Genomic DNA, 27,572 nt, shown 5'->3' on the forward strand with positions numbered 1-27,572 from the left:
CCAATACAGCACTGCTTGTTCATTATTGTACATGGGCATAAAGGATGTTTGGAACAAGCTGTTCTGGGCTATAGCCTCTAGTCAGACATTTTGTTTCTAATGTGTGGTGACAGGTTTGTTTAGTAAATGCCTAGGATAACATGCTGAATAACAGTGTTTTGGGGGCTGTTTGAAGCCTAGTGGAAATAAGACACTAGTGTATTAAAGTGTCTCATCTTTGTCAATCAGGATGATGTGGTGGTTGACTTGGAATGGCAAGAATGGAAATATGCTCCAGCTGTGTACCTTACAGGATGCTCTAAGAGAACCAGGTAACCCATCAGTGTCTTGAATAACACAAGTACAACTCCAGGTTAATTTATTTTATTAAATACAGGTCATGCTAAAATTAGGAAGTAAAGCATCAATCAAAATCTCACTGGTGTTTCTGTCAATGCTATGATTATTTTTGCTGAGTTGCCCTCATAAGTTACAAGTCCTACATTGATCAATAATACAGGTATTATTGGAAGTTGTGCAGATATTAGCCAGGAAGCAGGTAAAATAAAAAGAGGAAGCAGATTTGAATTCTGAAGGGTTTTGATTGTATATCAGTAAGAGCCAGCAAGACGGCATGTTGCTCAGTTTTCGTAGCATTTTTGCTATTTGGAAGTCTCGTCAACCTTAAACTACAAAGTTTAGAAAAATGAGCATAAAATACAAGATGATTAGAAGTCAGAGATTAAATATTAAGGGCTGGACCGTTTTCCTTTGCTGCCTCATTTTTTCATGAAGCTGCAAGGGCAGGAGAGAAGGAATGTAAAGTGTCTATATAAACCTGGTGAGACAGGGGAAGGTAAGGGGCATTTGGAGGTTACTGTGGGTTTATATTAAATTTTGGTAATTTCCAAGAGTCTTTAAATTTGAAATAAACATAAGGAAACTGTAACTGTAATTGTAACACAAATGCACATTTTCCAGTGAGAAAAGGGGAGCATACAGATTTCTACAAGGTTGTTGGTTTGGTTTGGTTTTTTTCAGGGATTTTTTTCCTCTCTGAGAGATTAAAGAAGATGAATTGCATTTTCCTTGAAGTCAGCATTTGGCATAGGGCTAGATGATGGCCTGTGTGCAGAGAGCTTTTATGGCTCCACCTTACTCTCGAACAACAAAGCCAGAACAGCAGGTTTGATGCAGGGGAGCAAAATTCTGCACTCTGTTTTTTGTGAAGGGTTGTCTCATTAGGACAATGGAAAGGAGCAGCAGAGGGATAGTCTTTGAGGCACGGGGTGGTTTCCAGGTGCTACCTTACTTGAGAGGGAGAAAAAGGAAATACGCTTTCAGTACATATGGCTATATGGCTTAACATTGAGATTTTAAGACTGCAGATCACATTTTTCCATCATACGGTCAACCTTGGGTGCTATCTGGGACCAAGAAATAACTCATTCTGAGGGAGAGCAGAATCTGCCAAAAAAGAGGATGCTCTTGGATGCATTGTGTCTGATGAAGAAGTGGAAGGGGTGGTCAACCTTAAATTCCAGAACATGGCTAATGGGTGCACTTGTTACTGATATAATTACAGCAGTAGCAGCAGCTGCCTCGGTGCCTTTCTCATCAACTGCAACAAAAGACTTGTGAATAACTTTGGAGATCGCCACATCACTCCTCGCAACCATTCCACCGAAGTCAGCATCGCCACTGAAGGCTGTGCGCATTCCCATGCTGATCAGATTATCACCAAGATCACATTTCTCCTCCATTTTGAACTTAGGTAGGTACAGATCCACAAGAGTTTCAGTCATCTTCTTGGAATCAGTCCATTCAGACAGCTTCTTATACGTCAGTTCTCTTTCCAGCTATCATTTAAGAAAGATAAGAAATTTGATGTTTGCAAGGAAAAAACAATAAATTAACTATGAATTAATCAATTTTATGGCAATTTAGTTAATTAAATGGTTTTTAAATGGCAAATTTAATGTTTTGCTGAAAGTATGAAATATAAATTGGTTTTACTAATGATCAGAGGTAGGATGTGCAACAAGCATTTGAAACTTAATGCTGCAAGGTTTTGAGCACCACCCCTGCCAAATTAATTACAAAAGAAAGACAGGTCACTCAGCACCTGAACTGCCATCCCCCGAGTAGGTCTTTCCTCTCTTTTAATTCAGTCTTGGTGTGAAAGATATTGCTGGGAGATTCCCAGTTGTGCAGCAGGTGTTTTGGTCCAGTTCTATATGAACAGGTATTGCTGTTGCACATATCTCCTTTGCAATTTTAAAGCAAACTGCTTCCAGCAAATTTTTTTTACTGCCAGTCTGTGTCCTGGACACTATATCACCAGGGTTCAGCTCAGATCAAATGGAGGAAAACAATGAATGGTATTCTTGACATGAGAGATGCCAAGAATTTAACAGTCTTGCAATTGTAGTAACTACGGTAACAAATCTCATTATGGTAGTAAATGCAGTCTCACCAAAATCCTGGCTGTCCAGACAGCAAAAAAAAAGTGTGTGGGGGCAAACAAAATGAGAACACGATGGTGAATAAACTTCCAGGCCATGGAGAAGAGATGTCTGTTGTCTTGTGCAGTACTGTCCCTCTCGAATGTGCAGTGAAGGGAAATTTAACTCTTACAAATCATGTAAAATTGGGTGTCAGTCGTAGGGCTGTTGAAGAGCTAAGCATCTAACTATGCCCAGTGTTGACCATCTTCAGTTCTTACCAAACTAAGGGCTGTCAGTATGGATGAACTTTCTTGGGATTAGGCAGGTACAAAGGAAATCCATTCAGCTAGTGGAGCAGATCAAACAGCATGTCCTCAAAGAGCGAGATGTGGTCACCAACCTGTCTTTTTTTTTTTTCTTTAATGACTGGTGGTACGAAATGGATGTAGCATATTTCTTTACCTGTTCGAGACCCGTAGTGCTGTCTTTGATGTCATCAGGAAGGAGGATGAACATACTGAGTTCATGATTCACATATGGCAACTCGATCATTTTGAAATTCATTTTTTCCATGATGAGAACTGGAAATGTAGCTCTCATGTACATCATCTCCACAGGCTTGGTCTTGTTCTGTAAATTATTTATAAGTAAGAAATCATTCCTTGAAAAGAAGGATGATGATGACTCAGTGCAATGAAGGAAACTTTTTTAAACAGCTTTTATAACAGTGATTTCACATTTATTTTCTAAAGCTTTTCTTGACTGGAAAATATTGCTTGTCTTGTTGTTCGTCCCAGAGCATTTTGTCGGGGCCTGAACTGACTGATATTTCTGTTCTCCCCAAAACATGCACAGCAGCCCACGGAGGAGGGAGGAAGAGAGTTAGAAATATCTGCAAGGATTAGGGAGATGGAGCGGGTGTGGAATATGGCCTTACAACACTACGGTAGAGGAAAAGCTATGGTTTAAGAGGACAAGAAGTGTGCAGTTTTTCTGTGGTCTCCTCCCTCTAGCAAGAAAAAATGACTAGCTGATTGCTCTTTATATCACAACCAAAGGGGCTCATGATGAAGAAGGTTCCTGGCAAAGTCACCTTTGCAGGAATATATAACCTCTCTTAACATCTACATCCATTCATTCAGGGAAGCAGCTGATTTATATGTGCCAATCAGAAGGCAGAAGCTACAGTTGGTGGAAACTGCACAGAGCTCTTGTCTTTTGATGTGAATTCATTGAAAACTTTTCTGGAAACGTGCCACTAACATTTCTTCTAGTCCTGCCCAACCGTGCACCCATTCAGGGCACCGCATTGCAGCTGTATTTGAGCAGATATGTTTGTGCCTATCTGGGCTGCGCAGCACAGGGGCCTGGGCACCGTACTTACCCATGACACGGCACGTATGTAGCTCCTCTCCATGAAGCCTGGGCTCTCGAAATAATGTTTTTACAATCTAGCCCTTTTAGTACAGTTTTACAAAAGGTCTTAAGTGACTCCAGTGCTTTTGGAAACAGTAGCTGTTATCTGAGGCTCGTTAATATTTACCAGAGCAGCATCATAATGTTGCAGTGAGCTGAGTACACACACATTTTGCTGAAAGCAGCTTTTCACAGTGAGTCTAGTTACCACAGAGATACCTAAAAGACTTATGACATGGAAAGATTTCAGCAGTAGCTGTTGTCACCAGGCTGTTTATGGTAAGAAGGATACCAGAGACGCTTACCTTGCTCAGTCGGAAAGGTTGCGGATTTGTATTTTCTGCCCGAAATTTCGTTTCCCAGTCCGCCTTGAAGTAAATGGCATTTACCAGGATCAGCGTGGTGAGGGAGCCTACAACATCGCGTGGACTCAGCAGATTCTTGATTTTGCCTTTTGAAATCAAAATAATCAGGTTTCATTCCAGTGTAGCACAGTGATGACATGTTTTGATTGTTTTTTTCTCTCAGTTCAACTCCTTAGTGAAAAAGGCCATGCCTCAGTACCCTACTCCCTAAAATACGCACCCCCCCACACCTCCCCCGGCATCAATCAATTAGCTTGTTTACAGTTTCAAAGCTGTTTGCTGCCCTGTTTTCAGGGCTAGCTGACAGGGATTGACTCCTTTCCCAAAAAATGTCACAGCTTCATGGCATGCAGCTAGAAGCAGAAAGCCACATACTGCCTTGCCAGCTGGTTACACCAGGTAAAAAGAGGCCAGCACCTCTGGCCAGTGCAGGATGGCACATCTAGGTAGGCATCCCCCCTGACCCTGGAGCACTCTGGTAGGCAGAGGTGGGTGCAGCACTAGGGCAGCAGCTGTGCTTGAAGAGCAGCTGGTGCAGAGCACAGCGGAGTCCACGGGAGTCTCCCCAAGAAGCTCGCTGGGGTTTGGATCAGGTATTTGAAGCTGTTTAAGTGTGCTGCTCTTTCTCTGTCCTCCCGCTGCATCTCTGCTCACTGTCCACATCAGAAGGCATGACCTGGCTGCTGCAGTGGCACATGGGGAAGCAAGGGCATCTGCCCAAAGGTAATGTCAGGCTCACTTAATAGGAGAGGAAAGATACTCAGGTTACCCTCAGTTTGAGTTTCAACCCAAGCATTGATTTCCTTTCTGACTTGTTCAGATGCTGTCTTAAAGTTAACCTTCTGTGGCTCTGCTTGGTAGTACTTCTTACTGAGCTGTATGTATGTCTGAAAAAAAAGAAAAAAAAAATAAGCTCTATACTATACTGGATTTTTCAGTCCCAAAGGGAAATTGCTAACCCTTGGACTTCTTGATAGCTTCTTGGGCATAGAGAACAGCAGGATCTTGCTTGTTACTCTCTGTTGGACTGTGAGTTAATAGTTAAGAAATAACCAAAGGACAGAAAATCCCCTTCTTTTGCTCCTACTTTTGCTTGGGGAAGCAAGGAAGGCTGTGCACATCTCATGGATGTGCTTATTTTAGTGTCTCATTTACAACTGTATTTATTGGGGATTCCAATAATTAAACCATATTGCCTGAAAAGGAAGCCCTACACTACAGTCAAAGGGAAATGCATTGTTAAATACTGTGAGCAGACCAACTAATATTTTCCAGTTAAGTTTATCACTGGAGTCCAGGGCTCTTCATTTGCAGTATTAAGGGTCAGCTTCAAACCGGTTGTATTAATGACAAGTAATTCAAACGAGAAAGTTGTTTTGCACCTTTTCTTACTTCTCTCTGAGATTTAACTTACAGGTAATAATGGAAAGGTTTTTTCCACGTAGATGCGGTTGGCACTTCTCAGTGAATAGGCACTTCTGGGTTTGTTGATGGCAGCCAGGAGCTCTTTGAAGCCAGAATGGATATCTTCAGCTTGCTGGTACTCAGGATCCTTGGAAAGAGAAACCATACATTCAGTAATTGCATTTTCTGCATGAAGTTTTAAAACCATGCCAAGTAACGCATATAAGGGAGGGATTTGGCTTCCTCCCTCTTACTTTTTGTTTTTCCAAGTTTACCATCACTGCAATTTACAGGGCTCTGTTTATGACTGGACTAACTGATTTGCCATATAGAAAACCTCCCAGTGACTTGTCCTTCCATACTTCTGAGAGTCTGACTGAGTGAGAGGAAATGAACTTGAACCTGTTGTTAAGTATGTTGGGTTTTGTACTTTAAAGAGACATGCAGACAAGAAATACTGGGCTCCTAAAGCTATGTTTTGGACATTTTGATTCTGGAGATTCTTTATATTGGGATTTCAGGTCTAATAGATACCATTTTTCTTTTCTTTGTTTTCCCCCGACAAGGTCTGGCCACAGAAGAAGATCCTTCAGCTCCTGCTTGAACAAAATGAAGAACCTGCAAGCAGAGTTTCCAAAGGTAAGAAATAGACATGAAGGAACTGGTGTGACCTAAAGACAAATGCTCATCTTGTGTACATCTGATTACCTTGTTTTGCGCCATATGATAACTCACAGTGCTATCTGATCCTTAGGTGACTAATCAAAGCGATGCTGAAGCTGTGGTATATGTAAATTCCATATGATAACAATGAGTAGCACTGTCCCCCTCCCAAAGCATCAATGCAGTGCTCCTGTCTGCATCCTGCAAAGCTAAACTCCCTTCCACAGCTGTTGCTCTCAGAAAACTGAAATGATTCTCCGCACGATAATGGTACAAAAAGCATCTGAATGGGAGTGTTGTGACCCAGAGAGGACTGGGCAGTGCTGAGCACCACAGCTCCCATTGAGCCCTTGAGCCAGCAATGTGGCCATGTGGCATTAGAGCATGGATTGGGTCGGGGCATGTGGCGTTACGAAAACCTTTCCTATTTTCCTGTTGGAATGCCAGGCAGTTGTTTATGGAAGTGTAAATCAAGATAGAAAGGTGCATCCTGGCCAGGGGAGAGAGGGAAGGTGCTGGGATCTGCAAGCCCTCTGCCAATTAGAAGATACTAGTGTCAGCTGTTTGAATCTCAAATGGAATATCCCTTCTGTGGCAGAATCATAGCGTCACAGAATAAATTAGAAGGTGTAGAAAAATTTAGAAGAAGTCAGGTTCAGAGAACCTCTGTGCTCAGTGTGTGATACTCACAGAACATTTTCTCTTAGTGGAGAAGTGAGGGACCTTCTATGAAATTAATTAAATTTGCCATTCAGTTATTGCATACTCTCGTCTGCCTTCGTTCCTTGTCATTGTGGTGTCAGGTTTTTTCTATTTAATGCTAAATTTTGCAGCCACTACAGGAGTAAGGTATTGTATGGGGTGTATGCTTCACAGAGCAACTTACCTCTGCCATCTCTGTTGCGGTATTACCTTTTGCACCCAGGTACGTCAGAGCCAGAGCAGTTGATATACTCCAAGGGGAAAAGAAAATGTTTTTGCCCTTATTGGTCTCATTCAGCTTCTTGAAAAGATCAATTGTAAAATTGCCAATTGATGTTGACACCAGTTCCATGGCTGCAACCTAGAAAGAGGCAACAGACAGAATTGTACTATTTGAATGTTTAAAACGATGTATCCAGTGCGTGACAGTGAGAAATGCTACATATGCAACACAATGCATTGGCACCCGATAAAACTAATAGCCTAGCTGTATGTTTTACCTTCCACACAGATACTGTTTGCCACAGTAAACAGTTAGGAACAGCCATTTCTTTTAGGTATTTTGTTACCCAGATAATATTTTCGTATAATTGGGGCTATATCCTCTTTTATACAACTGCAGTTTTCTTTGTGTTTCTTTCTGCATTTGGTTTAAAAAAGGGCAGATTTGTAAACTGCATTGTTTTTTTATTTTCCTTTTCATCCTTAACTAATGATTTATTGAAGTAATGTTCCCAGAGTAGGTTAAAGGAAGTTTTAGTACATAGGTTCACAACATACCTGAGTTTACCACTACTTCATTTTGGATCTGTATGGGATTGAGAACTGATATAGAGAAAGTATTTAAGCATAATTCTTAGGCTTGTATGCTTTTCTTGGCCAGCCAACTATTCTGAGTAGTATGACGCATGGCAAAACTGTTATTCAATGGAGTTTTATTCATGATTTTGAGCTACCACCCCTTCTATATGTTCCAGAAATTTTATTTTCCCCAGAAACTGGCAGATTCCTTGAGCATATGAGTATTCCAGACTTTAAGATATCTGTTCAATAGTACCTGCCTCATGTTGTTTTCCAGTCAAAAGACCAGATTATGTTATTATTATTAATAGTAGTACATCTATGGAATGGAGCAGAAAAATTTTGAGGGAATCTCTGTAGTCTAAAGGTATTTACTGAGTGTTTGGTTGCCAAACCACTACAGTTCTTCTGGCACTCCATGTGCTGTCAGTACAAAATCTGTACTACAAAGTTGTTTCCTTTCCTTGGAGAACATGACCAAGAGAGCGTCAAGATGGACATTTCTATATTTTCCACAAATGAGTACTACTCTGAGTCCCTGGCCTGATGATGCGCAGCGACTTTGCAGAATGTAAATGATCTGTTCCTAACCTGAAGTATGGCACTCTTTTGTAAAACTGAAGATTTCATTCATGAGACAGTTACTACCTTAAGAAAATTTTCTTTTTTATGATCAGTTCTTCCCTGAACTAGCAATATTCCTTAGCCTCACAGATTTTTCTCTAAGGGTTGACATCTAGAGAAACATGAGGCAAGAATAAAGCACTATAACACTGGTATGATAAAATTTACCTATATAGTCATTCAAGCCACAGATCAGTTCTTAAAAGCATCCGAAAAGTTACTTAAATTGGTTTAAATATTTACCTCTGATCCTGTGAGTGAGAAGATTCAAGTCTTGTCCTCAGTCAGGTTCTGTGTTTGTGTGTCAAGCAATAAATACATTTAGATATATACTGCTGCTTGCACCACCCTTTCCTCCTCCCCTACATCCAGGTTGTTTCCGCCTACCCAAAGCTCCTTTCTACCAAAGCCCTGAAAGGTCTTGTGCAATATTGTCCTCCTTGTTGACCTTGTCACTTTTCAGTTTTAGACATTTCAAAAGGACAATGGGAGTTATAATCTCAGCTCTATTGTTACACCACAATAGCCTACTGACAGGACAGCAGAACAGCTCACCCCTTCCAGTGGTGTTCTGGAGACAAGTGGTCTGTTTTTTAAAATAAATGACTCTAGTAAAAAAGTTGCACAATCTGAATGCTTGGTTTTGGTTTCTGAGTATAAGCAGATATTGTAGGCCTGATTCTCCTTCCTGGCTTTGTGCAACTGTGAATCCTGGTTTCAAATGAGATACATCAACATAAAACATCAAGACCTTAGTGACTGAATTGGACTCTGAGAGATCTTCAGACTGAAGATCATTAGGAATATAAGCAGAGGCAAAGCCATGAAGGACCATTCAGGGCAAGGGATAGACACTCCACTGCTTGTGTTAGTGAAGAAATCTCAGTGCAACCATGGCTGGGAAACATTTGAGATAAACACAAAAAACACTGAGTTAGTGCATAGCACTTGCATGTAGTGACACAGAGCAAGGACTGCAACAACACCACTGGGCAGGCTTGAGCGAAGATGGAATGAAAAAAATACAACTGTGGCAAACATGGTACAGTAGTTGTCACTTTGCAGTCCCAGAAGACAGCTGGGCTGCTGTTGGATGGTGGAAGAAAGAGAAGGTGGTGGCAACAACTGTAAGAGCCTGGGAGACAGGGGAAGGGGAATGGAGGAAGGGAAGGAAACTACTATGTGCTAAGCATTTTGCTGCAACCTTGGTTACAGGAACGGTGTGGGTCAAGTCTTCTAAAAAGTGGTAGAAATCAGTGTTGTGCAAGGCAATGAAGAAATGCCAGGAATTAAACAAGGTTTGTTTTTAGTACAATGAGTAAATTATCAAGAAATCAGGATAGGAGAAAGGTCAGCTGCATGGTTAGGTGGTGGGAAAGCCCAAGCCAAGAGACTCCAAGTTCCAAAGAAGTGTGCTGAGAATGAACAAGCTAACTCCCTTTGCTAGTCAAGATGGAAGGATGCCAGGGAGGATGAGAAAAGGAGGTGACAAGGCAAAATGAGTGTTGACAAGAGAGAGAATCACACATGTTAATTCAAAGGGACATCCAGAGATCAACCTCCTGCTTGAAGCAGGGCCATCAGCAGTTAAGGTCAGCCACAACCCTTCCAAGGATCAAGATTCTCCAGTGCTGTGCTGCTCACCCTGGGGGAATGTTGTTCCCTAATATGCAACTTGCCCTCCAAGTTTTGTGGACTTTGCCACTTAATAATGATCTGGTAACACCAAAGAATGCTAACTCTGTCATCTTTGCAATCACACTTAAAACAGTTGAAGGAGAAAGAAAAGGTGACTAACATTTCCATTGACTTTAAAGGCCTATGATTAAGTTTGGATGCGTGCTGTCACGGTTTTGTTCCTCCGTGGCTTCCCAGGTGTGGCTTTCATGCCTTTATTCCTGAGGCACATCAGGAAGTGCTGAAGGGGCTTGGCTATGGGGATCTGAAGCCCTTAAGTTAGGTGAAGCAGGGCATGGCAGAATTGCAGTGAATGCACAGGGATTCTGTTTCACAGCTGAGTCAGACAGAAGGCAGTGCTGTTGAGGCTGTACAGGGATACGGAAAAGCATGCATTTCACAACACTCTTCCTATGTGCCTTCCTGTCTGGGAAGCAGAGCCAGAAGGGACCCTGGAAGCAGCTGGTTGCATGGAAGAAAACAGAAAGGACTCAGTGACAGCCAACAGCATCCTCGCTGTCAGGAAAAAGGAGTCCTGCCATCCCAAGAAGAGATATTTCTAGTAAGATGCTAGTGGTGTGTGCAAGTCCTGTATGAGACCTATTCTGTTCTGAATTCAGAGAGCTTGGGAGCATGCTTTACAAATGTGCATGTCTAATTAGGACACTACTCCTCAGGAGAAAGAGCTGTGACAGGAGTAAGTGTGCACTGGGGATTTGCATGTGATCTTCCATAATGGACTTAGGAAGTTAGTACCACAGGCTTGATTCTTCAAGTTGATTTTGCCTCAAACCAGAGAAATAAGTGACAAAGCAAAATGGGAACAAAACAGTGCAGTGATGGGCTGGCAACAGTGTTGAATGCATGAAAAGTTACAAAGAACATTTCAAGGCACATACATTTTATTTTCCTCCAATTCCATATCGTTCAATATTTTCCAATTGCTGTGGGGCAGAGTTTGGAAAGTACATGTGTTAACCCCTTTTGCATTCACAAAAGAAGAACCAGTATTAGAAACGTAGTGGATTTTGCAGGTTTATTTCATTACCAGTTGTGCCAGGCTACAAAGTTTGTATAAAACTGAAAAGAATGGGAGTGAGGTAGCCCTCCTGGGATGACCAGCTTAATGAGCTGAAACCAATGGAGATGCAGCAGCATTCCGCAGAAAGGAGTTTTTCCTGTTTCTTGTCTTCTTATGTACCAAAGCAAGTGTGTTGGGAATTACAGTTTCAGATTAATGTATTCTGTTCTGCATTGTGGCAGTTCTGGTTCAGAAAGTGCTGAAAAGAAGCATCAATGTTCTGTGCACAGCTTGGTGCTTATGGTGTAGTGCTACCATTTTCAGGTTCTTTGGCTGGGAAAATGAGCCAGAGGCTTGAATTCCAGGTTATTTTAAATATGTGCTGTCTTCTAACATTGAGAGGTTTGTGAACAGTACAGGAAAATGAAGAAGTGCACAGACTATTGAGATGCTCTTCATGGTGTGTATTTTGTTCATTACTGTTGTTGTGAGGGCCTATTTAGTAATGGTTGAGTTTCTAGGGGGAAGAGAACCTTCCCAAGAAGAGGATACTCTTAGTCTTGTTGTGCCTGATAAAGAAGAGGAAAGGATGATCCGCTACAAAAATAACAGCAGCACCAAGGCTTCGTGATGCCAGTGCTGCTGAACTGGCAGCTGCTGCCTCTGTGCCTTCTTCATTTACTTCCAGATAACAATTGTGAAAAACTTGTGACAAAAACAGCTCCCCCTTCTCTGACATTCCTGTGAAATCAGCTTGACCTTTAGTGAAGGCATCTTGTATCCCCATCCTGCTCAAAGTAGATTTGAGGTCGTATTTATTTTCTAATGTGAATCTGGGCAGATAAACCTCCATTTTTGTTTTCTCCATTAGTTCTGGGCTGGTCCATGCAGACAGATTTTCAAAAGTCAATTCTCTTTCTAGCTGCAGTTAGTAAAAAGAAAAACAGAAAATTACAAAGTGTTCAAAAATCTGTGCCCTATGGGCTATTTCTTCTCTTTTCTTAAATGGAGAACTTTTCAAGCTGTTTTAAGAGTACAAAGGAAAAAAAAAAGGGAAAAAAACCAAACAAACCCAACCAACCGAAAAACAAAACAAAACAAACAAATGAACAAACAAAAATCCAATGAGTAGTGAAAGACCAATTTGGAGATATTTTTGACTAAATGAATATGTTGCTCTACAGTAGGTCAATGCAGTATTTAAGCTGTTCTCAGTAATTGTTAGGTAATATAGCAGGGTTAAATACTTATAGAATAAAAACATCAGTGTCAAGTAACAATAGTCTGGTTGATTTACTGGTCATATTTCTATCTTCTCTACATTTTAGAATTCACTGAAAAAGAGCTTTTTTTCTACAGAATACTCACTAACATAAATGCAAATGTAATAAGTTTATTATCCAAAGGCAGGATCCATCTCTTTACAGAAGGTGGCAGTGTCCGTATGTTTTAGCTCTGGACTTCCTGGGAAGTAATGGAGGCTGTCCAATTTGTGGTGTGGTTTTTTTTTATTTGGTTTGGGTTTTTTTTAGAATGAAATCATATTTGTACAGATGGTGAATCTCAGCAGGGCTGGCTTTGTGTCCTCATTTTTGTTCAGCTGGAAGAAGAGCCAGTCTTTCAGGGTTTTGGTTGCCTGTTGCCAGGACTGATCAATATTAGAAACCACAGAAATGCCAGCTGCCAGGAGAAAGATCTAGTCTGAGCTCCGAGAGGTTCAAGTTCACAGTGCTAGACCAAGTTTGGGATTTACTTTTCCTTGAGCCTGATCAGTACCCTCCTTCCTAGAAACATGACTGTAACCTGGTCTTTTACCTCACGCAGGCATAAAATAAGAAAAAATTACACTTCCGGTTTTTTCACATGATCTACATTCTCAGTTGCTTTACCTTTTGTAGGCCAGTAATGTCACTTGGTAACAGGATAAACATGCTGAGGTCATTATTGACGTATGGAAGCTCAAGAGCGTCAGCCTGGACTGATTCTATGTAGGTCCAGTTTAATTTATCACTCAGGTGCATCATTGGCACTGTTTTTGTTGTACGCTGCAACAAATAAAATTAGATGTTTGCCATTTGTACTCTGACAGAACACAGAAGGACTGAGTTAAAGTAGCACAGTGGAAGTTTATTGTATTTGCTGTAGAAGCTGCCCAGTGTGTCTGAGACATCATTATGGCTCTAAGACATAGGACACAGGTTCTACAGAGGACCTCTGGTCTTCTGGAAAGGCACTTGGAGGCTAGGCAGGCTATCTAAGCTGCATCAAATGACATCTATTATAGGAAGCTGTATTCCACTCTGATTTGTCATATGGTTAAAAATGAAAATGTAAAGAACTAACTCATCCAGCTTTGTTCACTCTCTGTTCTCACTGCCTTCAGAAAATGGAAACTTGTTTAAAGACAGCTTCTGACAATTTTACTTGTGGCTCAGGTGCTAGTATGTGTGTGCAGTCTTTGTGCTGAAGATGTGAAGAAGAAAATATGCTGCATGCATTAAGGGAAATAGTTTTCGTGCCAGATTTTGTGTGGATTTAAAGACTGACAGGAATTTCTCTCCCTCATTTTTTTTCACTCCTTTTTCCACCTGCAGTCTAGGATATAGGTCAGTATATTCCCATACCGTGTTTAATCTGAAAGGCCTTTGCCTGGTAGCTTCAGCATCGAACTTTGTTGCCCAGTTTCCTTTAAAGTAGAATGCATTTATCAGAACCAGTTTCGTGAGCGAATCTACAGATCCAGGAGGCAGCATATTTTGGATTTTACCTACGGAAAACAGAAGGGCATTTACACATTTGTGCTGTTTTACTGTTTCAAAGTGTTGGCACAATTTCTGCAGCCAGGGAAATTGTAAATGCTGACACAGATTGCTTCTAACTTGAGATTATTCGCAAATGCATGATTACTGGGGTAACCTTGATTTTCAAAGAAGAGTAAGCCACGTTCCTCACATGTTCAGATGAAGTGCACTAATTTTAGTAAGGGCTTGCCAGTGAATGACTGCTTTAGGAAAACAGATCCGATTTACCTTTCTGAGGAGAATTGGTTACCTGCCTTGGGCCTCTTGGGTACAGAGACTTTGTTCAATGCCAAAACAGCGTATTTTTGAATTGGGAGAGAAGAGGCGGGAGCTTACCTTCAGTCTGTTGTTCGACTCTGGAATTGATCTCTCTTCTGATTTCATCTGCAGCTCCCACAAAGTCAACTGATTGTGGCTCTGCATTGTAGTATTTCTTGGCTAACTGCAAGTATTCCTGCAGCGCAAGAGAGGCAGCTGTCTTATGTTTATTGCCTGCCAACATGAATGCTAATAAATAGCTAACATGATAAAAATGCCATAGACTATAAGCATATCTTTTTGTTAAAGGAACGAAGTATTTTTAGTGGAAATAGTCATTTTAAATGTTTATACCTAACAACATCTGCAGATCACCCTGAAATTAGATATATATCCCATAAAACTAGAATTATAGTGCCCAAAGTCTCAGGAAGAGTGTCACAGAAAATATTTGTGTTAAGGATAACAACATGATTTGCAGATGTAGTGAAAATATTCAAAAGCATATAGTTTATGGTATGTTGTCATAGAAAGATCATAAAGAAAGATCATAAAGGTTAATTAGCACTACATAATATGAATAAATTGCCTACCTACCTTACTGAAAGGCAATGTTTTTTCTCCATATAACTGGTTGACACTTGTAAGCAGGTAATTTTTAGTGGGTTGGTTGATTTCAAAGTTGAGTGCTTTAAACCCAGCATGGATATTATCTGATTTGCCAATTTCTGTCTTGGAGAAAAGAAAAATAAAGTTAATCATCCATTGTGTGAAACAGTTCAAAATTTCTAATTTCTTCCTTCATGCAGCTCCATGTAAAGTGTTTCTATTGAGATAATCTGTCACCTATATTGCAACACAAGAGGTATTCTAAACTAGACAGCTATTAAAAGAATAATTTGAAATGATTGAAAGTTGCAGACATAGTACAGGCACAGTAAGTGTCTCAGAATGCAAGTGGTAAGAGCCTGAACTATGTAAAACATTTAAAGGTTTCTAAGTGGAGACTGTGAAACTAAGTATATCCAGAGGGTGAGAGACAGAATGTAATTGTTAAACAATGCATGAAGATTTGGTTGTGTGACTCCTCTCATTTATGGAAGCTGAGTGTGTTACATGGAAAGCTCGCCCTTGAATTTCATAGTTTTGCTCTTAATGTTAATATTTTGTAATTTTTTTTTTCCATTGCAGTAATTGGAGTAAATTTGTTATGTTGAAATAACAGGATTAAATGAATGTAGGCTCAAACTCTCAAATGAGCTCAAGGAAGTTATGCTGTGAACTAGTAAACTAAAAATCTGTGCTGTATTCATCTTGTCATTACCTCAGATTCAGAGGCATGAACAGACACTTAAATTTCTAAACTATTAGAACAGTCTCTTTGCCCTACCCACAGCGCTCTGTAATTCTTACAGTTCAAACAAGCATTACTCATGCGGAACAATCCCGCTTTTGTTCATGCAGTGCAAATGGGTTGTTGACGTAGCCCCTAAAATAAATCTTCCAGCCATGGGATTAGGCTGTGGGATGCAGATCTGTGTTGCCATTCATCAGAACTTGTGGCTGCTGGGGCTTTGTGGGCAGACTGGAGGGAAATGGCTCAAGCCCACAAAGAATAACAGTGATGGGAAAGAGCAGAGAGAAGAGCTTGATGCCACCATGGTTGAATTGTCAATGAGGAAAAACTGCCTTTGCTGACTCAGAAGGCTTGTGTTTGCTTTTCCGTATTTTTCTGCTATCTTAAATTACATATACTTTGACACAACACGCCTGACAGTACATCAAAGAAATATCTCAGGAATATAATGATTTTTGTTTCTCTAAGATTCATTGCAAGTAACTCATCTATCTTGTCAAATTCCAACATGTCAATTTATTTTGTTAAGTTCTCAACTGAAATGGAGACCAATTTCCGAAGTGTGTCAAGCATAGGTAGCCTAGAAAAGTTAATGTTCTGGGTTTTCTTGCCTTGATGCTGTAATCAAATGTGTAGTAGGACAGCTTTGTTCTTGTGATTAGCTCTCTGAGATAGGGACTGTGCCCGGTCAAAAAACATGTTGCTAAATAGCTACCTATTGAACAGTAATAATTTGAGAAAGAAATCTCTTGTCAAAGCTAAAGGAAAAGGATCAAGAGATACATTGACAGAAAATGGTAATGTGAAATTTTAAATTTTGCAAATTTGAGGTTAGTTTTTGCAATTCTGCCTAAAAAGGGGAAGCATGTAATAAGTATTGCATTAGGTGAAGGTATCACAGGATGCTGTACCAATTAATTGTGTACACTACATCTGAGAAAGGCAAACATAGGGAAATGCAAATGTGGAAGGAAAGTACAAGAAATAGAAGATGTGAACATGCCCATAGCTCGATCTCTAGACTTGGTGAGATACCTTCTGGAAACAAGCACATCGATTTGATAGATGCTCTTCTGTTCTGGAATAGACTTGCATTTTTATGGTTGTGGTGATGTTTCTGGCTCCCTCAGCTTTGTTAAAATGAAGTACCTATAGTGGAAAAATCAATAATAAATGCAACAACAGAAAATTTACTATTTCAGTAAAGTCTTTCAGTGATGTCATGGGACTGGTGATGAAGAGAGTCAAACTCATATTTTATTCCTGAATCCAATCCTGACTGAATATGAAATCTTTGGTTAGGTCTTGACGCCCATGTGTACAAAATGGCTTGAGCACACTAAGCTGAATGCTGCAGGGCAAAACTCTCATGTACCTGGCCTGTCTAGATAAATTTTCCTTCTTTGAGTTGTGCCCTGGGCTGACCAAATAATACCTGAGAAAGCCAGTTATCTCCAAATGGAAACTAGCAAAGCAGAAGTCTAAATGGAGAGCTGCTATGTGCCAGAAGGCATGAAAATGATGGAGGCAGTTTCATGCTTAAATCCCTTGCTCTGGCCACGTGCACCTTAACCAGACTACAAAGAGGTGCATCCAACCTTGGGACATTTTTCAGAAGACCTATGTCTTTTGGTTTGTTTTCCCATCTTCCTAACAGAAGATGGCTCCTTTCTTTGTTACCCTGCCAGCCCTCTTTTGTCCTGTAAATCAGGAGTTAGATCACCACCTTAGCAGGTAGGACAACTTCTTCTCCCTTGGCAGATGCAAACTCACAAGCCTCACCTCCTGTGGTAGGAACTAGGTAACTATGCATTGAGGCTGTTCTCACTGCTGCTTGCTGAAGCTGTGCATTTTGCACAAATGCAGTTGAAGGATTTCAGCAGGTGATTTTGCCTGTAAAAGACATACTCCAAAGGAGGTGTCGTAGTCTCATCCTGACCGAGTTTCTTCTCTAACCTTGTGGATGTGGATTTATGTTAGCAGACTGCAAAGCTTGCAAGAGCTATAGGGGAGAGTCTTTTTGTGGGGGGTCACTTCCAAAGAGATGAGACATGAGACAGGAATTGTCTGTTGCAAAGTAGAAGGAGAATTCAGGTGTCCCTCTCCCTGGTGAGTGCTCAAGTTACTGAGCTTTGGGATAATGATCCCTTATTTCTGCTGGTGAGATTCAAAAGGAGACACTGTCACCAGTGCCACCTCTCTCATTTCTTGGAATTCCTGTTTCCAGAGGCTAGAGTAGACTATTTCTTTGACCTGCACAAGTAAACAACTGGTCTATTAATTACAGTGCACATCACGGGTAAGACAGAAGCTGGCATATGTGTGTAAAGTTTTGATTAGAGTAATTTTTCTGCTTATGGCTTTCCTCTGTTCCATCATAATAAGTTTCTTGTATAGAGGATGTTATTCCAAGAGATCTATCCTTTCAGACAGCTACCTTTTGAAGCCCAGACTCACCTTTGCCATCTGATCTGCAGTGTTACCTTTGGCTCCCAAATAAACAGTCACCAGGGCAGATGCAATACTGATAGGGGAGAACAAAATATTCTTGTCACCATCTTCCTGACACTCATGTTTGAAAAAGTCAAGAGCAAAGCTTGTATTTGCTTTATTCAAAGCTTCCATTGTTCTGAACCTGCACGGAGAGGGAGAAAAGATGCTAACAGTGAACGACTAATTTGATTGCTGTGTGTCTGCAAGATTCTCTTCAGTTTTTGAAGTTTCTTTTGTGATTTAAAGGCTTTCTAAAAGTATTTACCTATATGAAGAACAAGGAGGATTAAATATTATTAAGTCACATAAAGTTGAGCATGTCCCATTTCACTGATGACACTAGCTATCATTTGGGTTACAGAAAAAGCAGCATTCAATCCTATTTTGTATTTGTTCACCAGGACATTTGTTACACTGTCCTTCACAGCAACTTGGAGTGACAGTTGATAATATTACTTGCCAGTGCCTGGGCTAGCCGATACTGAGAGATTCTCTCTTATGACAACTTTTATGCTTCAATTTGTACAAGAGCACTTTGATGCTCATGGCTGGAGTGAACAAATACTCTGGTAACAGTAACAGTCAAACTATTCCTTTAGGATAAAGCAAAATACTCCTTCCAATCCTTAGACAAGCACTGCCCCAACTATTGAATCCTAAATTCCCTTTTTGACTTTAAAAAATGTCCTGAAACTCTGTCTTACAGTGCTAGGCCAGATCATAGCTTCCCAGTTCTTCCGCGGGACAAGCTTTCCATATTCAATAGACCACAAATGCTTCTATTTGTAATTTGCATTGCAGGTTTAGCCAAGAGCTCTAGGCAGGGACTAGTAGCTATTCTGGTTGGTATAGTATGGCCTTAAAGACAGTTTGTGTCCTGAGCAGTTTGCACACCAGGAGCTGTCTCTGAGGAGCACAGGAACAAATTAGCTGACTTAAGCAAACACAGTGGTTCTTACTCTGCTGTGATATATATGCTAGCCAGTGAGCTCTAGAATTTGTAGAACACTGTACAATAAATTATTCTTCCTGTATTTTTTTAAGACTTACATCTTCTAGACCATGCCTGTGTCATCTTAGTAAATTACTTTCTGAAGCATTTGTTGTCTCTGATTCAGATCCCCGACGCCTTTTTTTTTCCTATGCATTTGTCAACAAAGCAACATCATCCAAGAGTATATGTAATAAATAATCTCTAGAAATAATTACAGTACCTTGTTTTGTGCAGGGAGAAATACTGCTGCTCTGCGTGTCTCCAAGGTTTCTGCAGTTCACGTGAAGGATAGGGTGGATTTATACTGTGTCGGGCCAGTTCTGCAAAGATTCTTATGACTCATGACTGTGCGATTCATTATGCCCTGAAGGCCACATCCCTGTGGAAGACCTGAATCATCTCAGAGTGGGATGTGAAGTGACGGTATGATACCATACATGAACCTTACAAAGCTGACTGCATAAGTATTTCTATAAACAATTTTGTGGCAACAGGTTAGTAACAACTTGAAATTGCACTACTTTAAAAAACCTTTCTTTTGTGGTTTAGAGGGTTTAAAAAATGTAGTTGTACTTCTTTTATGATTCCTCTAATAGAAATTATTTCTGAGACAGACAGAGAAAGGACAGGACTTCCTATATGCGACTTGTTCTATTGTCTGTTTCCTACTGATAAAATATTTGTCACTCCTAGTGCGTTTCTGTTTTAGAAAAATGGATTTTGTTAATCTTGAAGGATTCTAAGACTGTAATTAGGGAAATGTTGTCAGTGTGAGATAGTGAAGGTTGAAGAAGAGTCACCAGACCCTTGTCTTTATTATCGGTGGTGACATCACTAGAACCTGATGTGGGTCTTAGATTAGACATTTTTTTTCTTCTGCTGTTGTTTCTCCACCCTAATCTGAAAGCTGCAGTGTAGCACCTCAGAGATGTATTCCTCATTTTCCATTCCAGAAATAGATATTCTGTCAAATCCTCTTATTCTTCTTGCCTTGGCTACTAAAATACCTCCTTCCCTGCTTTTGCTCACAGTCATGCTGTCTCTTCCGCTGTTGTCCTTGTTGTTATGTGTTCATCTCCACTCTCACCTTTGACTGAAAAACCTCCTGTAATTCTACGCTTGCCCTTTATTTCATTCTTTACCTCTCTGCACTGTTGATATTACCACCTTGAAAACCTGAGTAGGAGCTGCTTGTCTCTCCAGGGCTGCCTCCTCAACACTGAGCAAGACTCATTCACAAAGGTCTATCTCCTTGGTATAATCTACCTTCTGAGACCTTTCTTCTGACTCACTCTCTACGAACATACATTTAACATGGGCTTAAGTTGTAGGTCTGTGGCTGGCACAGAGGATCCTCTAATGAGGAATGAGCCATACAAGTAGCTGCAAAATTTGGTGTAGGGTATTGGAGGGTGCAGCAGCAAAGGGTCCCATGCCAATTATGAACCTTCTGCATCAATATAACTTGGGAGCCAAAAGCTTTGTTAAAGTCACTTTCCTACTTCTGAAGGAACCCCACACTTTTAATCTGATGGTCTTTTCTTGCCCCTCTGGTCTTTTGAAATTGTAGTTACAAAAAAGCAGAATGTTTCAGTGTGAGTTGTAATTAGATGCATGTCTTACATTTTCCAGAGAGCAGAATAGTGTAGGAGAGATGTTCACTGCAGAATTAATTGCTTCCATTGCGCCCAGGAAAGTTGTAATCTGTTTTCATTGGCCTTAAGTGATTCTCAAAGCCTAAATGATTTAAGTAATCTTTGCAAATTTACCCATGTTGTTAAATGAATGATAGATACACTGGATAGAGTTCAACCCTTAGAGCAATTTCCATGGGTTTTCTGGTTTTAAAGCAGAGATTAATTAAATTTGCTTATCTGTAATACTGCTTGCTGCTTTACAAGAAGGGACTGAGGTGTTCTGCTTACGCAGAAGTGCTGGGCTAGGCTGAATGAGGCGCTTGTGCCTTCATACAAGGTTTTAAAGCTGACTTTTTAAAACACCTCTTGAATGGCATTTCTGATGATTAGCAAAAAAAAAAAAAGCAAAGCATACTGAGTAACTAAAATTATACTCATATCAAAGGACAACATATGCTACATCAATATGATGGATTGACAACATTTTCCAATATCCTTTTAAATTAGCATCACCAGAGGCCAGGACCCAATGGGAGATGCTGCTGACTCAGTAGCCACAGTACTCTCACTCCCACCCTATGCTAAGTCAACACGGCAGCCCGCTTGAAGAGTTATATTAATAGTATCCTTACAGCGGAAAGTAAACCTGTGGGCTCTTTCACTGCAGCCGTTCGTGTTTCCATTTGGTCAGGACAAATATTGGCAGGACAGCAGCGCCCTGGCCAGATTTCAGCTATATAAATGCATTTAGTTTTCCTCCAGTTGCAGTGTAACTTAGCACGAGTCATTGTAACTTCCTTACACAGTGTGTTGCTCTGTTCATTAACACCAGGGTTCAGGAGGAGGTGTAATGTTTGATATGTAAACAGAACATTTTTAAGTGCTCTTTAAAGGTTTTTGAGGGTCTTGAGATAAAGACTTTCTGTCACAGAAAAATGTTACCTTCTGCTTCACAGAGTATTTTAGGATACAAATTTCCATGACTAGTTTTCATGTTCATTGTTAACTTATTTTAGCTATCAAGTCTGTATAGCTCTTGGAAATCTGATTTTATTCAAAACTAATGTGTTCTCTGTTTCAGGTAGATCAAAGGAAAAAGTGACATTTGAAGAGAAGCTGCTCAGTTTCCCTGACATCTTCAAATATTTTTTAACAGTATAAGCACTGTTTATTTACTTGGGAGGGAAGAATTTCTGGTTCACATTTTTTAAATTTTTCCAGCCACAACAGGCCAGTAGATTTTAAACATGAAAGGATGTTAAATGTTTCCAAACCTTTAAAAGGACTTCAGGAGATAAAAGAGGCATGGGGAGGAGAAGAGTTTTGAAATCCGAGAATATTGGAATCCCTTTGGAGGTCTGATGTAACCTTTTTTTTAACCTCTGTGTGATTTAAAGTTAAAATTTTAGTTTCTAGTTTTGTAGCAGTCCCATTATGGACAAGGGCCAAACTGTAAGGAGGATGGGGCACGGAAATTAAGGAAATAGAGTGACTAGATGCATTAACTTTTCTGTGCTAAGGAAGACTCTCCTCTGAGTGATGCCTCTGTCATACTGTAGTTGAGAGCACAGCATGAGCTGTTCCTAACCTTGTCAACTAAACGAAAAGAATAATGTATATATTTAGCCTAGACTGGTTATAAGAGATTTTGGGTTGTGCCGTAACAGATTTTTCTGTAGGATAAGTTTGTATCATCCTGAAATCTCAAATAGTTTTTACGTTTAAAGGAGATTAGTTGTCTGGGTATCTCTGTTCCCTTTAAAGCTTTAGTTGAGACTGTGTCTTTATTTTGAAACAGAGCAGATAGCTATCTGTTGTGTACCTCCTACAATAGGCTTGCAAGCCTTCCCTTGCCAAGCAATCTTTGCTGACATACTCCAGCAGTGTTTAAAACCTTGTGAGTTCCCAGAGGGTGTGGTGAGGTTCCTGTATAAATATTACTGAGGCATTTTGCTCCCCACCTCCAGAAAGCAAAGGTGTGGCGAAATTGGACTGTACTGGCACAATTCATCACACTTCACTATTACTTCTACATGCTTTGGCTTAGACACTGTAATTAATAAAGGTAGTGTCTGTCCTGAGAAATTTAGCCCTGTGAAGAAGTACAACACTTCTGAGAAAGGACTGATCTCTATAACTGAAAAGAGATCATTTATCTTTTAATGAATATGCACACTGTTTTCATATGTGCAAGGGTGCAGTTTTCCTTTGAATGACTCAGGCGGTGAGCATTTTTTAAATATCCCAGGTAGTAGTTAACATCAAAAATATGAAGAGTGGCCTGAATTTCTCAATCGTGATACCCAGTACTGCATTATGAGTAATAACGTATGTGCAGCCTGTATGTGCTTTAGCCAAAACTTGTCATTTTTCTGAAGAAACCTCCCAAAGGGTGTGACTGTCTGTCAGCTGCGCAACTACTGAATGAGGAAGCTGATCCTTGCTTTGTGTTATTTGGAGTTTCCCAGGCTGCTCTCTGTGGCTGGAGGAATTGGGCCCTCACCCCACCTCCTGCAGGTGCAGCTGTGGTGCAGCTTTGTCCTGGTCTTGTTAAAAACAGGTTTCTGTTTTAGTGAATTTCCCTGTCAGCTAAAGTCTTCTTACTAACTGCAGTTTTCCTGAAAGTTAGGTACATGTTTTGGTAGACATAGTGATGGAATGCAAGGTCATTGATAATGATGCATCCCGCGAGATGTGTAAGCAGGAGGTGAACTGAAACTGACCAACTAAAGTATTCCATCCCATTCATGTCATACTTCATATAAAAGCAGGGGATTACGAGGATCTCGTCCCTTTTCCTTTTGGCTGACATTGGGAGAGGACCTTGCGAGTTGTCCCTGCGAACTGAGGCCTAGAGACAGACTGAATCCAGCTCCGGTTGGCTGCAGAGTCCAGTCCAGGACTTCGGGTGCCGGCCCTACATCTGCCGGAGCAGTTGCTGGGACTTTACAGATTGGTTTTGTATATTTTGTATTATTTTCTCTATTTCTATTAGTAGCATTAGTAAAACATTTTTAATTTTTCCAACTGTCTTCTCTCTGTTCTCCTTTCCCTCCCAATCGCCTGTCCTTGGTGGGAAGGGGGGAGAGGGAGGGCTAAAAGGGGAAAGAGGGGGGAGAAAGGGTTAACAATACATCTGCCACGGTTTTATTGTCACCCCGCAATCAAACCATGACAAGCTTGCACCCTGTAGTTGAGCAGCACGCAGCCTTGCTGCGTGGCAGATGATCCCTCTAGGCAGTAGGAGTGGCAACACCCTCCTCCCACTTTCTTCCTTAGTCCCAAACCTTCCTCTCCCTGATATTTCTCCTCTTAGAAACAGGGCCTGACCCCAGCCCTGCCCTCTCAGCTCACTGCCCCAAGGAGTAGATAAAGATTGCTGAAGGGCAAAGGAGGTAAAGGCAGGCATGGTGATTGGGGTGGTCAGTGCCTTGTGGAAAGGGAGTTACTTGACAGAAATGCACTGTGACCAAGCAATGAAGCACAATGAGAGAGAAAAGAGGGAAGAGGAAAGAGGAACTGCTCTTACACATAGCCCTGTGAAGTTTAATGGTTCTTCCTCCACCCTCTTTGTTTGTCTTTAATTCCCATATCTCTGCATTCCTTACAGGAGCTCATCTGACACCTCACTATTCTCCTGCTCCATGCTGACCTTACCTGAGCCACGGCATTGAAATTTTACTTGTGTGACTAAGAAGTCAGCCTTTCACTGTAAGGATTTGATCACCTCCATGATCCTGTTCCTGTTGGCTGTAAGGTGCCAATAATAGAAGTTATTTTTTTGCCTGCATTGATTTTGGGCTGTGGGTTGCTATCATTAACATTTAGAAAACATAGGAAAGTGCTGTATGAGTTGAAAAAATAGAAGCTCAAAATTGATTCGGAAACCTTTTTTCTCAGTAATAGGATGCAATTGTGAGCATTTGCTCATGTCACAAGACAAAGCCCTATGGTATTAGAGTCTTTATTTTGTGATATTTAAGAATATAACAATGAGGAAAGGGAGGCCAGGTGCAAATGATAGCACATGGATATCCACGTATAGCAAAAGGGAGACCAAGTATAAATTATGCTACTAGGACTAAATATGTGTAGCATGAAGCCATGTATTATCTCACCTTTGCTCCTAAACATCATGAACCATCCGAGGAACCTGCTGTTCACAGAGTGACTAAGCACTGCTTGGAATTCACAGAGATATTCTCTAGACTTTGGTTCAAAAAGTGTTAAAAGTGGGAAGGGACAGTGAGAGCTTTGTAGCCGACCATGGGAGAATCAAAATGAGGGAACTGGTGGGGCTCATTCTCACATGTGGCCAACTCTCATTTGGTGAGAGAAAGCTAAGCTGGCTGAATGGCTTATACTACTTCTACATTAGTGAGATGTGGATTTATGTTTAAAATGAAATTAATCAGAAGATTGTGTATTCTACAATCTTAAAGCTATGCAACATTTGACTGGGAAAGGCCCTGAGCAACTTGGTATAGCTTTGAAGACCAGATCACTGTCAGCTGCCCATTCTGACACAAGTTACTCTCTAATTCTGTGAACTTCAGGAGACCAATTTTTGCAGATAGCTGACTTTGTTCAACTGAGCAATATTACTTACATTCTTATGTATGTGAAGAATTAGGACTGGAATAAACAGTAGAGCCCCGGGGTCAAATTCTGTCATCTCTGTGTAAATTCATTACGTGAATTACCCTCCTACTGTAAGACTGCAGGCAGATGAACAAGTGTGGTCTTGTATCTGCACAGCTCATTAATCCTTTGAAGTAATTGTGTCTCTTTGTATGTGTGCAATGACAAATATATAAAAGGTGTGGTGGCAGAGCAAGTAAAAGCCTCTTATGATGGGTCCTAAAGCTGTGAATCTGAGCTTCTTCCATACTTGTGCAGAAAGAAATATTAGGGGTAAAAGAGAGGGTGATCCAGCTGTACTTCATGACACAGAGGAGAGTCAAAGTCTCTGGAACATGGTGCTGACTAATTTGCTTCTTTGGGGATGAAGAGAGAAAGCTGTAGCCTCCTCTGTTGGCACAAAGGAGAGGACTTGTTCCATGATGGGTGATGGTGGTCTGATATCTGTCACCCAACTTGGGGCTGCATCCAGGCCTGACATTTGTGTGCCTGTTATTACAAAAGCTACAGTGCCTCAGGTGTGGAAGGCTGTTGGTTTTTTTAACTGTTAGACAAATATTTCTGGGTCTGAGATCTGAGAACTCCAGCATCCATTCCTTTGTGGGTGTATGATTTGGCAAGTCCCAAAATGGTTTTGAAGTTTTCAGTCTCTGAAAACAAAGGACTGAGAATGCTGAGGAAGGTTAAGGAGGTGGCTACTGAGGACAAGAATATAACTGCTGGTTGCTGTGCTGGCAGAACTCAGCAGAAATAAGGAGGCCACACTGAATCTGTCTACATACAGGAGTAAATACACTTCTTTGCATCTTCTGTTTGTGAAGAAGTATGTATTAATTGATAAGAAATACAATGGCCTATAAATAGGGCAGTTTTAGAATGAATCTGCTGAAAATTAAGTGTCCTGAGGATTTTAGGTACCCTATTTCCATGACCAGATCAACAGAAACTCCAGGGCAATAGTAAACACATTGTTAGCTGTCTTGCAAAAAAATTCCCCATTTGTTATCTCCTGACCAGCAATTGACTAAGATACAGGAAAGTAAAGGAAAATATTTGAACTATTTATACACCAGTGAAGGTGGTGTCTTGTTATCTTCCTTCTTTTGCAAGATCGTGTTTGCTACCAGCAAGTTATGTCCCCTGGGTACTGCCAAATTGTGTGTTATCTTGAAGGGGGGAGTGAGGGAGAGAGGGAGTAGCCAAAAAAAGTAGAACAAACAGAATACTGGGGGGTGGAACCAAGAAAACATACCATCACAGACATGGTGCCATGCTGTACATACTGGAGTCTAGAAAGAGCATAGCTTTCTTGCAGTAACTTCACCTCCCAAAAAGCTGCTCTTTCACTCTTCTGGTACTTCTCCATGACAGTTCCTCACAGACCTGTTTCCTTTCTTGTTTCAATGACAAAGGCAAGAATAATTCATTCCAGAGAGAAACTTTAACCTGCCATAGACATTGCTTCTTTTAGTATGATTATTCTGTTTAGTTACCAAATAAGACCCTATAAAGCTTTATAAATACACCACAAAGATAACTAGAAAACCCCTTCCTACTTCCTATTCACACATGTTCTCCAAGGCAGTGTTGTGGTCTCAGTGAGGTGTAGATTCTGTGCATATCCAGCTGCCTTCCAAACTGCTTATCGACACTTGTTTCAGAGAGACTGGATGAATTATGGCTTGTGCTGAAAGTTTTGTATGTGACTAGTTTGAGTTGCATGCTTGAGGGATTATGGGTCATGCTGGTCACTTCCTGGCAGAACATTGGTCTCAATATTGTATCTTAGCCCAGTGTTAGGACAGACTCTCATTCCTCATCTCTCTGTAAGCAATGAACCAACTCTGACAAAAGAATCATAGAACCATAGAATATCTCATTAGAAGAGACTCATAAGGATCATCAAGTCCAATTCCCTGCTCTTTGCAGGGCTATCTAAAACTAAACCATATAACTAAGAGCGTCATCCAGACACTCCTTGAACTCTAACAGGCTTGGTGCTGTGACCACTTCCCAGAGGAGCCTGTTCCAGTGATCGACCACTGTGTCATTGAAGAACCTTTTCCTAATGTCCAGTCTGAACTTCCTCTGGCACAGCTTCATACCATCTCCTTGTGTCCTGTCGCTGGTCGCCAGAGAGAGACCAGCACCCCCTCCCTCTACTGCTCCCCTGAGGAAGCAGTAGCCGCCATGAGGTCACCCCTCAGCCTTCTCTTCTCCAGGCTGAACAAACCAAGTGACCTCAGCTGCTCCTCATAAGTTTTGCCCTCAAGGCCTTTCACCGTCTTGGTT

General features: G+C 40.9%; 2 protein-coding genes across 2 annotated transcripts; both read right to left on the reverse strand.

The window, feature by feature from the left end:
* Positions 1 to 380: 380 nt before the first annotated feature.
* Positions 381 to 8,695, reverse strand: LOC135984827 (heterochromatin-associated protein MENT-like). The gene is made up of 8 exons (XM_065627438.1): positions 8,645 to 8,695; positions 7,161 to 7,337; positions 6,146 to 6,229; positions 5,622 to 5,759; positions 4,977 to 5,094; positions 4,148 to 4,293; positions 2,889 to 3,056; positions 381 to 1,838 (listed from the first exon to the last, which is right to left on the reverse strand). The coding sequence occupies exons 2-8, from the start codon at positions 7,326 to 7,328 to the stop codon at positions 1,425 to 1,427; spliced, it is 1,236 nt and encodes a 411-aa protein (XP_065483510.1). The 5' UTR covers positions 7,329 to 7,337; positions 8,645 to 8,695; the 3' UTR covers positions 381 to 1,424.
* A 2,405-nt stretch (positions 8,696 to 11,100) lies between these two features.
* LOC135984826 (serpin B10-like) lies at positions 11,101 to 19,260 on the reverse strand. Its single transcript, XM_065627437.1, has 8 exons — positions 19,223 to 19,260; positions 17,973 to 18,150; positions 16,551 to 16,664; positions 14,756 to 14,890; positions 14,237 to 14,354; positions 13,724 to 13,866; positions 12,989 to 13,144; positions 11,101 to 12,021 (listed from the first exon to the last, which is right to left on the reverse strand). Exons 2-8 carry the CDS (start codon positions 18,138 to 18,140, stop codon positions 11,617 to 11,619), a joined length of 1,239 nt encoding a protein of 412 aa, XP_065483509.1. The 5' UTR covers positions 18,141 to 18,150; positions 19,223 to 19,260; the 3' UTR covers positions 11,101 to 11,616.
* Between the last annotated feature and the right edge of the window lie 8,312 nt (positions 19,261 to 27,572).

This window comes from Caloenas nicobarica, chromosome 2 (genome assembly GCF_036013445.1).
Source record: "Caloenas nicobarica isolate bCalNic1 chromosome 2, bCalNic1.hap1, whole genome shotgun sequence".
Lineage (NCBI taxonomy): Eukaryota > Metazoa > Chordata > Aves > Columbiformes > Columbidae > Caloenas > Caloenas nicobarica.